The sequence below is a fragment of the Sciurus vulgaris genome (assembly GCF_902686455.1).
Source record: "Sciurus vulgaris genome assembly, chromosome: 7".
Classification (NCBI taxonomy): domain Eukaryota; kingdom Metazoa; phylum Chordata; class Mammalia; order Rodentia; family Sciuridae; genus Sciurus; species Sciurus vulgaris.
Window position 1 is genome coordinate 67,375,347 of NC_136467.1, and position 11,629 is coordinate 67,386,975.

Genomic DNA, 11,629 nt, shown 5'->3' on the forward strand with positions numbered 1-11,629 from the left:
CATTTGACATTTACTTGACATTTTAAAAGTATTTACTGTGTCCTAGTACTGTTCAATATGTTGGTTACAGCAAGAAACAAAACAGACAAAAAATTCTGTGTCCTAAAAAAAATTTATATCTAGTGTGTTTGTAAGACTCTGTGTTCATTAGTAGCTTAACATATTTAGCAATAAACATGTATAAACTCAGATAAAAGGTTAATTCTGAGTAGTATCTTAGTTTTGCTTTCCTTGGTGACTTGTTTCAACCCTTTAACATAAGCCCGAGGGGAGTTCTTAAGTTCAGACTTCCTGTTAATTTATATGTTTTGACAGGAAAGGTAGGTTTATGCATTTATGGTTCAGATTTTTATTTCTGGGATAATTTCCAAAGGGTGAAAGCCAATTGTGTGTTTCGGTGGAGAACATCTGCCTTCTGTGCTGCTCTTTGAGGGCCTGAGTAGCAATGGACCAGGGAAAGCAGCTGGCTCAAGTTTGGATGCTCCTTAAATGTTGAATCCAATCTTAGTGAAAGTGGGAATCCAAGGAATTCTTTTAATTTTGTAATATCCACTGCCCTCAACACTTAACTTCTAACATTACTTTTTCATGTTGCCAGAAGTTTGGTAGACTTTCTTATGATAATGAGATTTTCACTTTTAAAATATTTTAACAGGCAGCGTACAGAATTTTTACCATAATTGTTAAACCACATAATAGATAAAATGAAGCAGATAAAAATTCCTTGGCATTCATAGAAAGTGACTAAAATGTACAGAATATGAACCATTTCTAGACTTGTAACCAACCATGTTTAAGTCTTGAAGTTGGAAATCTTGGAGCAGCCTGCCACCTACAGGATAACTTCTCAATTAACTCTGTTAGAGAACACTTTTTAGTTTCTATAAATTCCAAATACTAATCCCAGTTAAAATGTTCAGTATAATAAACAGTGGAAGCTATGCTCCTTGTAGGGGTTTTGCTTTGATTAAGCATTATATTTAATAATAACATTAATTTTCTTTAACTAAAACTGTCCCTTTCTTCAATTCAAATTTCATATTCATTTCTAACTTTAAACTGGTTAAAAACAACCCATCTATTTCATTTCACTGAGAAGAACTAAGAACACTGAAAACAAATTTGCAGCCATAGTCTGTGAGAAATAGTGTTAACTTTGGAAACTACTTCCTCCTTTTTTTTTTTTTTTTTTTTAACTATGGACCAATCACAATATTTCTAAAGAATCTTTAATAAAGGTAACATTAATGAAACACATTCAGAAAGGAAGGAGACTGAGAGAAAAAATTGCTTTTCCTACACGTATGGGCTGTTGCCTTCAGTAAGGTACACCGGGTCTCTCAGGCTTAAAAACTTTGTAAGGTGGCAAAGATGCGAAATAGAATAGGAAAGGCGCGACGGCTGACTCCGTGCTTAACCGTATGGAGCAGTGAATAAAATGAGTTATAAAAAGGAAGAGAAGGGGAAGGAAAGCATAACTAAAATTGATACCATTAGGTCAATGAGTTATGCGAATGGGTTAAAGATCAGGAAAAAAGAAAACGGTGGCTGGGAAAGGCTTTAGGCAAAGGGACAGGGAAGTGGGGACGCTGAAAAGTAAGAGTAGTTTAAAACAAATACCTATTGAGAACGAACATCCTTTTCTTGTTTTCCTTTCATAAAAGCAGGACTGGATGGCTCCTGAACCTCGTTTGTGAAACTTCATGATCAACTTCCCCAGGACTTTGGTTCTCAGCTCAGCTCGAACCGCAACACTGGCTTCACGTGGGAAGCTTTAACCTCCAGAACAGTCAGTTCAGCAAGTCCGGGGTGGAGCGCGCCCCGTACCCATGCTAAAAGCTACTGGTGCATGCTGGGGCCTGGGACCAGGGGAGCCTCCTTGCGTCCAAGGCCCACACGCTCCTCTCCCGCGGAAACCGAGGCTGTGGGCCCCGGAGGGAAGCTCTCCTCTGACACCGTCTGCGCAGAGATGAGGCGTGTAGCCTCCTGACCACAAGGGGGCGAACGGCGCTCACGTACCTCCTGCTTCCCGGCGCGCAGCCGGCTTGACCCCAGCGTGCTTACGCTCCGTGCGCCTAGAGGTCACCCGCGCCGGTGTTTCCCCACGTGTGTCGTGAACCTGCGGGCATCAAGTTATGAAGAGATGGGGGCCCGGGTGACCCGCGCGATCAGGAATTTCAACCTAGAGAACCGAGCAGAACGGGAAATCAGCAAGCTGAAACCCTCTACGGCTCCCAGGCACCCTTCCACTAAGAGCCTCCTGCGAGAGCAGATGAGCTGTGAGTGGTGCAAGAGCGCGACGGGGCGCTGGGGGCCGGCTCCCCGTGAGGAGCGCGCGCTTGGGTTCCCGTGGACCTCGGTCCCGAGGCCGGGAGACCTGCGTTAAGTTGATCGGCCGCAGCGGCTCGGGTCCGCCGAGCGCAGGAAAGTGGAACTGCCAAATTGGTGACATTGAGATTGTCCCCTTCGCGCCGCGGTGAGGTTGGCGGCCCCTCCCACTTGGTAGTCCAGGAGGTGGTGGACTCGGTGGCCCTGCCCTCTCCTGCTGTTGTCATTAATGCTTGGCGATTTGATAAGGCATATCAGAATCAGTAGGGATCATGCGCCGCCGAAGTTTTCAGTCTTCACAGGATGGGTGCCAAGCCTGGCCTAATATTTCGATTTACATTTAAAATATTTTCCGAACTTTCCAAACGATTATTTTTTAAGTGTCTTATGTTAAGTGTTTAGGATCTTAAAGGAAATTTTTCCTTTTTTTTTTTTTTAATATTGTGACTTTTCTTTTTCTTTCCTTAGATAACTCAGAAATTAAGGGAGAAATTGCTAGAAAAGATGACAGGCTGCTGTCGTTACTGAAAGAAGTGTATGTTGATTCCACAGATCCCGTGTCTTCCCTGCGGGTAATGTGTGTTTTAATTAAGTAATTAGATTACTTATTTATCGGGGGGCTTCAGGAAGATGATCAAGAGAAATATGCCCAGTAGTAAAAAAGAGTGAGCGTTCAGCAAGGGTGAAAATGTCAGCGTACTTGCGTCCGGAGTCCAGGGCTTGGCAAAGTTTAAGCACAGTGGTCCAGGCAAGACAGATAGGACTTGGTTCATTTACCGGAGTTCTGAAAGACTTGTGAAAGTATTGATTGAGTGCACCTTAGTAGATTTTTAATATTATTCAGAATTTGTGAGAGTTGGTAAGGTACTTCTAGTGGTTGTCAATTGAGTGAGAGAAGGAGACCTTTAGAACTATTATTCTTTTGTGAATTGAGATATAAATTCTAATCTTAGGCACTCCTTTAGGTTTGTCAGGGCTTTTTTGTTTGTGTTTTTGAATTCAAATAGGATATGTAAAATTAGGATTACAGAATACATTGGGAATGGGCATATAATATATATAAGTCCATATAGTATACAAGTGCCAGGCACAGTGCTCTGTGATGAGCAAACACCTACTTACTCTCACAAGGATTATGTGAGAGAAACACATTAAATAAATGAATATATATGCAAACAAATACCTAATTATAGGCACTGTGAGAGTATATCAGAAAGATCTTTTGAAATTGGAAGATGAGGAATGGCTTCTGAGGAAGTGATATTTAAACTTAGGTCTGAAGGATGAATTAAAGTTTGTGCAAGGGAGGTTCTGAATAGGGAAGAATTAGATTAAAAGGAAAGAAAGAACCTACCACAACTTCCAGATTTTTTTTTCCAATCTAAAATTTCTCTGGTACTGTTTATAGATAGGCAGTAGGCTATGCAAAATACAGTTATTGGTATAATTTTCATAGGAGAAATAAGACAAGATTTGTAAATTATATGTAATAGTGATTTTACGGTACGGTTATCACGGAAGGCTTGCATAAAAATGACATAATGGTTCATATTTGTTATACTATTTTTAAACAGATATTAAATAATATTTCCAAACATAATTTCTCTCATGTTATACTAGTTCATACATTTGAAAATTGGCTCTTGGGGAGTGAAAAAAAGGCAACAGTTACAGAGATATATATTTAGTGGTATTAAAATTTCAGGGGTATTAGGGAAAGTCTAAAATGAATGAATGAAAATGAAAAATTGAATTGCCTTTTTAAGTTCTTTGCCTCCTGTACTTTTTTCTTTGGGGATATTTTTCTTAATGATTTGTGCTAGCTAGCAGTAGACATGAGTGCTACTATCGCTGTCATGGCAAATAATTTGTTTTCTGACTTTTTAATTTATTTATTTATTGCTATTCAGAGTTTTTTCATATTAGTCTTTTTGTCGTTTAAGACACAGGAAGAATGGGACCACTTTAACAGCTTAAAAGTCTTCAGTATTTTTTCCAAATGGTTTTATGACTATATATAGACACACACACACACACACACACACACACACACACACACACACACACACACAGGTTTTTTTCTTTTTTTGTAAAAATATGTGCTTGGTATTCAGTATGGTATTTATTGTGTAGAAGAATCAATTTTATCTCTTTTCAAAAGCATGGCCAGTTGTCAAAATATAATTTATTGAATTACCAAATCTTTTCCCACTTATTTCAAAATGTTGCTATACATACACATACAGGTCTGCTTATGGACTCATCCTATCTATTTATTTTTCTCTTTTTACACTAGTACTGTAGTATTTTAAGTACTTGAATGTTGTAATATATCTTGATATCTTTATGACTTTTTCATCCTTTTCAAAAGCTTCTTATGTATACTCATACATTTCACTTCCAGATGAACTGAGAATCACATTTTCTGTTTCTTTTGTAAGTCCTATCTGAATTTTGAGTGTAACTGATTTATAGATAAATTGAAGAAGAATTTGCTTCTTTTGATTATTGAATCTTAGGAGCATAGAGGGAAATCAGTGACAAGTGGGAACTTTTGTTCATCCTTGAAGTTTTCAACTATTTATTGTTAATATATCAGAAAGTGAATGACTTTTATATTGTAGCTATCTACATGACTAGGTTATTCTTTTTCTATTAGGGAATAATTTTTTCAGTTGAACTTCTTATTTTTTTAAAGATGTGTATTTCTATGGATGTATAGTTTTCTCTGCATTACTAGTATTTATCCTTAATTCTTATTATATTGTACTTATTTGTCTTGCTAAGGAATTTTGGTTTTATCCTGTGGACTTTGGGAAGTCACTGAAGAATTTCATGTTGAAAAATAATGTGATTTGAGAGTGGGCTGAGACAGAACAAAGTGTATGTTATTCATTTAGAGGTGACCAATTAGAAGATGTTGCTGTAGTTCCTGCAAATGACTTTGTTGTGGACTAGGATGGTTTAGTGATGGTGGAGGAGAAATGAATGGGTCCAAGAGAAACTAGGAGGCAGTATCAATAGGATTTGGTTGAAGATTGGATGTAAGGAGTTAAGGAGAGGAAGGTGTCCAGTTTAATCCCCACTTCTGGGTATGGGATGTGAAGGGTTAAAGCTGATGGTAGCTTCAATTTTAGACATACTGAATTTGAGGTGTATGTATGTCATCTATGTAGCGATGCCCATTAGATATTTCAGGATTTGGGTCTGGAAGACAGAGAAAAAATCTTGGCTGAAGATCACAGATTTGGAAGTCATTAATGTGTAAGCAGTAACAGAAGGTAGGAAAGTGTGTGGGATTCCTTTGGAAAAATGTTTGGAGTGAGAAAAGGATCTGGCCAGAACTGTGGCATATTAAAATTTAAGGGGCAGCAGGAGGGAAAGGGTCGACAAAGAAGGAATCACTGAAGCAACAAAGAAATCTGGGAGAGGCATAGTGTGAAAACCAAGGGTACATTGGTGTGCTCAACAGTGTCAGGTGTAGTGAGATGTGAGTTCAAGTATGGGCTGAAAGTGCCTCTGAATTAAGCATCTAGGAGGTCATTAGAGATAGCAAATACTGTTGTCTTTTAAGCTTCAACTGAAGAGATTAAAACTGGTCATAAAGGAGGTATTGGTTTTTAATTTGGGAGTTTTAGAAAGGTAGTCACTATAGCATTTTTATATGATCATCAAGACACAGCAGTAGACAGTGTGCAAGTGAACAGAAAAGGATAATTGGAATGAGCAGGTAGTAAGAATGCAATACAGAGCACAGATGCAGGGATTAAGTTTGAATGGGATGGACAGATTAAAGATGAGCATGGATAAGTTGTTTTATTTATACTGGAGTATTGAAGTCTGTAGTTTATTTTTCAGAACAGCCACAGTCTCTAGCAATATTTTAATTCTTTTGAGATGTTTGGAGTATTGATTATAAAATGTAAAACCAGAAAACAAAATAGAGGTTATCAAGTAAGCTGTTAGGGCAGCACCCTTTTAAAGCAGGCACAGTTTTAATCTAATCATTTCTTGTTATTCTTTTAATACGCAGTTTGATTATTTCTTATTTGAATGTTTGGAATGAGAAATGCTTCATGGTTTGTATTTTTCCTGATTTGGGAATATTTGCTTATGAGATATCTTGGGGATAGGACCCAAGTGTAAACATGAAATGCTTTTATCTCATATGAACCTTTTACACATAGGTAATTTTATACAGTATTTTTAGTGTACCTGCATTTTGACTGCAATTTATTACAGAAAGTCAGATCTGGAATTTTCCACTTACAGCATCATGTTGGTGCTCAGAAAAATTTGAATTTGGAGCATTTCAGATTTCAGATTCCAATTTTCAAATAATAACTGAATGCATGATAGACCTGTAGGTATGAAAAGGCAACATGGCATAGGTGCCATCAAACCATGGTTCATTATAATGAGAAAATGTTTGCAGTGTTTATATGAAAGGGAATAGTATAGATTTGAGAAATGTGAAAGAAGATTCCAAATCTTGTATCCTAAAATCCTCTTTTCTGTTCTTTCTTTTTTGATACTAGGTGAAAACTGCTGAAACACAGCAAGAATCAAAGGAGTTCAGATTGCCAAAAGGCCATCACTTTGATACATTGAATGTTAAGAACATTCCCAAAGGCAAAATATCTGTTGTAGAAGCATTAACACTTCTGAATAATCATAAACTTCATCCAGAAACATGGACTGCTGAGAAAATAGCTCAAGAATATCAGTTAGAACTGAAAGATGTAAATTCCCTTCTCAAGTATTTTGTTACTTTTGAAGTCAGAACTTTCCCTCCTAAAGACAAGAAAGCAATACAATCAAAATGAAGAAAGTCATGAAATTAATTTTCCTATGTGTACTTCCCATTCTCAGGTCCTGTTTATTTCCTCATTTTTAGCATATAAAATTATATAAATTACTGAGTATTTAATGCTCCCTGCTTTGAGAGCATACTATTTATTGATCTTGCCTTTCCAGATTGGTTATAGAATTTATTTTATTTTATTTTTTAAATTAATTTGGTTTAGGCATAGTTCCCATGTGTATGTCAGCATGACTAATCAGCACATCTATACTTTACTGTAAATGAAAAAGATACTGTGTTATTTTAGGCACATGATATCAGCTTTTAAATTGGTCTTTTGACCTGAATCCCACATTTAAAATTAAGAAGTTTCACCTTCTAATTTAAGTGGTTAGTTCATTCTGTAAGGGATATTGGAAGTAAGAGGCTTCTTGACTCCTCTAAGACTGACATTTTCTTTTGGGAAAGAGAGTAGAATAATTATATTTCCCAAATAAAGATAAGCAGGAGACTGGGTATGAAATCAGTGAAAAATATATTTTCACTACTACTCTGGTGAATAAGAATTGACAAGGATTTCTTTTTTTCTTTTTTTTTTTTGAAGCAGTTATAAGTCTTCAAAGTTATAAGAAATAATTAGTGATGTTTATAAAATATTAGCAATCTGCTTTAGGTAGAAATAGGTTCTGTTAAGCAAATGTGTAATCATTTCTCTCAATGAATCTACAAAAGGAATTTATTGATTGGAAGGTAAATGTTGATACTCAGCCAAAAACTGAGCCAAGTTTTGTTCTATTAAAAAGTCGTGCAAAAGAAAGAAATAGGTAAGGCCAGAAGCTATCAGAGGGTCAGGCAGCTTTGGGAACTATTGCAAAAACAACAAACTTTTCTCTTGATTTAATTTAGAAATACAAGAAACTTTTAAACAGTTAAATCAAAGAACCAGGGTAAGGGCAATTTGGTGATCAAATTTTATATATATTCCAGCTTTAAGTCTCCTTGAAAGAAGAAAGAAAAATAGCAAGTGGAAGCATAAAATGTGATCATTGGAAGGGAGCTGGGAAATTGCTGCCTCGTTAATGTAATAAACTGAAGAGAACAGCAAATGTCTGTACTAGGATATGAAGTGAGATTTTGTAACTTTAGCTAAGCCTAATAGATTATCACCTATAAGAGCTTGGGTAGATTGTATAACCTCTTGAGATTGAATTTCTACTATAAAATGAGTATAATGCTGCCTTAAATCTCAGGCTTACTGTGAAGATGAATGAAATAGTAAAGGACTACAAAGGACCAAGCAAATAGGAATTTTTTTTTTTTTTTTTTTCAGTTGAGAACATACATGACATAGATATTTGTAGTTTATGACAGCAGACTTGGAATTTAGGTTTTCAAAATCATAGTGTATTTTTTCCTGTTAGGCTAAAAGTTTATTTCAAAAAGGGCAGTAGATGGGCATAGTGGGAACTGGTTTGTCAGTGTGCATCCAAGGAAGGAAGGCATCAGTACTTCCCAGAGATTCCCATGATAATGGTATGGAAGATACTGAGGAATTCAGCATGATGAGAGAATGAGACATCTGTAATAATGCTGAAACAGAAAATGGGCAGAGATAGGCAACTTGTAAACTTGTTTCCAAATGCTATACCATGTGAATAAACTATACCTATATTATTGTGTTCAACATGGTGTTTTTAAAGAAAATATGAAAGAATTCTAACCAATAAAAATTATTTATTTTAAAACTCCTTTTAATCAGTCAAAATTATTTTCTTTTCTGTAAAGATCAACACTTGAATCACTGTTATTGCTATTTTTTGAGCCATCTTTTGTGTTCAAAACTGTATTGTGTGGTTAGGCATCTGTAAATATGGGTTCTCACATAGTGTTATGTTGTAAAATAAAAGTACTTCCCATATCATTCTTTAGTCTACATACTGCTTTTTATTATGTATAGGAGAGTACTTGGGGAATAGATATGTCACAGAAAATGCATGGTGTTTAGATTGGGAAGACCTGGGTTTAGATCTCAGCATCACCACTAACTATATCATCTTGGATTTGAACTTAATTGAAAAATAGTTAATAGTAATTACTAACATTTTGAAAGTAATTACTGTACTTGACCCTAATCTAGGTGACATACATATATTAACTTGATATTTTCCACAGGTATGAGAACAAATGTATTTTACTTTGGAAATTGAAGCACAAGAAACTTTAACTTTAGAGATTACTTAGTAAGTGTTGAAGCATGGAATTTAAACCCTGGTAGAATATTTTCATAATTTTGTGCTCCTGTTATGCTGCATTATCATTCTGTAGGATTATAAGAATCAAGTGAGATGACATGTGGGTTGCCTGGGACAATAAAAGGCCAGGACCACTCAATACTTGCTACATATGAAAATCCTGTCTAGAGCTCTGGGTAAACAACAGTTAACTGGGACTCCTCTACTATGAGCTTGGAAGACTCTTTGGGTATGGATTTGAATGTGAGATGCTTTAACAATACTTAATGACCAATGACCAGTGGTTGTCGAGTATGTATCGATGGTCTGGGTCTAAAGTTTATTGTGAATGAATATTGTGAATTGAGGAAGCAAAAGTGGCATTGAAGGAGTTTGAAGGATTTCTAAGTGATGAGGGAGAAGGAAAGTATCCTCCAAAGTAAGCAGGGTCAGATGAGGATAGAAGGAGCTTAATAGTTGAGCAGGAGAACTGGAATCCAGGGAGCTGACAGAGGAGCTGACCAAGAGAGGTCTGCTGCAGAAAAGTGTGGATTTGGCAAAGTTCTACCACAGGTAAATAGGATGGTCTTATAATCTGTTGCCCAGATTGGCACACTTGGAGAGTGAAAGAGGATACCAATTACATGAGGACATAAACTGAAGAAACCAGGGGGTGTGGTCATCCTAACCACAGAAGACACTATTGTAAGTCTTGAAAGCCACATGGAAGTAACCACCTTATCTTCACCTCATCAACATTTGGAATCTTACTCGGGAATAATTCCTGTATGTGCCAAAGGGTTTTGCTTGATCTGCAAATAGGTCTGCATGGACATCCCCTTATCCAAACTTACTCAATGCCATTTAACATCCATGAAGAAAAGGAGGGCGGAGGTCCTGGAGAATTAGTGGTGGTGTGAGGGAGCATCTACATGCCTACTTGAAGGAATTGAACTAAAGTGACTCAAAGCACCCTGGATTGAGGCTATGCTTAAAGATAACTTGTTGGCTACAAGTTGAAAATGTATAAGAAATGAACAAGTATAAAACATTAAAATAGTTCTCTGCCTTTCAAATAGCCATCACTCATTGCTTGAGAGCTTTATTACCTTACTTGTCCTGACACACACCAGTCCATGAAAAAATTTGCAAGAAAGAATGTCTATGTTTTTATCTGGATACTCATTTTTTCTGCATTAGGAATAATAGAACTGGGTTGCCTGTTAGGAAATATGAAATATCAGAAATATCAGAAGCACAGTCCAAGTATACATTAAAAAAATAAAGTTTTAAATTCAGGGCATTTGTGTCACTGTGGACTCCCCAGACTTTTTTTTTTTCCTGCAGTTTGACACAACCACACCATCTTTAGTCATAACCTCCATGGTTGCCTGAGTAACCTTAGTTGGTTTTCCCTGCATGGTTTCCCATCTAAGCTATGGATAGTCAAAATCAGAGTGGTATGTTTTATTTATGGCTGGAACTTGGTACCAGGAATGTACCTGACTCTGATGTTGGCTTGAGATAAATCAGGTACATTTTGGTTCCAGTGAAGTCACTTTTGTTCTGGCCACTCTATAAACCTCCATCATTCTGACCCATATTGTGGAGATCCACCTAATTTGCTACCACCCAGTATTATGCTGATATCACGAAGATCCCAGTAAATTGCACTTTCCAATCCTAGATCTGTATGCCTCTTCAGTCACATGACACTTTGGGAGCTAGTTCTCAAACACTGAGATTGGGTTGTTCCAAAACAGCCAGCCAAGAAGACTAAGGAAATGGTCAAGGGGTAGGGAGCATCTTCAGGAGAAATACTGGGTTGGCTCTCTTAACTCCCTGCGAGGAGTCTGGCCCATTCATTAAAGTCTTGTAGTTCACCAGGTGAATATGGGTACACCATGAAATCACTTCTGGGTGTGGAGCAGCTGTTTGCTGAATGCCTCTTATCCCATTACTGTAAGGAAGAGTGATGTCTCACTGTTGTAGTGGAATGGCTGTCACTATTGTAGTGGAATGGCTATTACTGTGGGCAGTTCAAGTGGCTATCAGTGTCCATCTGGCTGCAGAAGAGAATATAAAGACTTAAGAAAACATGATACAAGTTGAAAGAGATATTCATCTGTTATGATTTTGATAAGTTGTGTGCCCCAAAAACTCATGTGTGAGACAATTCAAGAATGTTCAGAGGTGAACTGATTTGGTTATAAGAACCTTAATCTAATCAATGGATTAATCTACTGATATGAATTAACTGGGTGAT

The 11,629-nt window shown here is 37.0% G+C and overlaps 1 protein-coding gene across 1 annotated transcript; it reads left to right on the forward strand.

Annotated features, from left to right (window-relative positions):
• The first annotated feature begins 2,016 nt into the window (after positions 1 to 2,016).
• On the forward strand, positions 2,017 to 7,953 carry NDUFAF4 (NADH:ubiquinone oxidoreductase complex assembly factor 4). Its single transcript, XM_079148663.1, has 3 exons — positions 2,017 to 2,279; positions 2,797 to 2,900; positions 6,867 to 7,953. Exons 1-3 carry the CDS (start codon positions 2,144 to 2,146, stop codon positions 7,152 to 7,154), a joined length of 528 nt encoding a protein of 175 aa, XP_079004789.1. The 5' UTR covers positions 2,017 to 2,143; the 3' UTR covers positions 7,155 to 7,953.
• Positions 7,954 to 11,629: the final 3,676 nt, after the last annotated feature.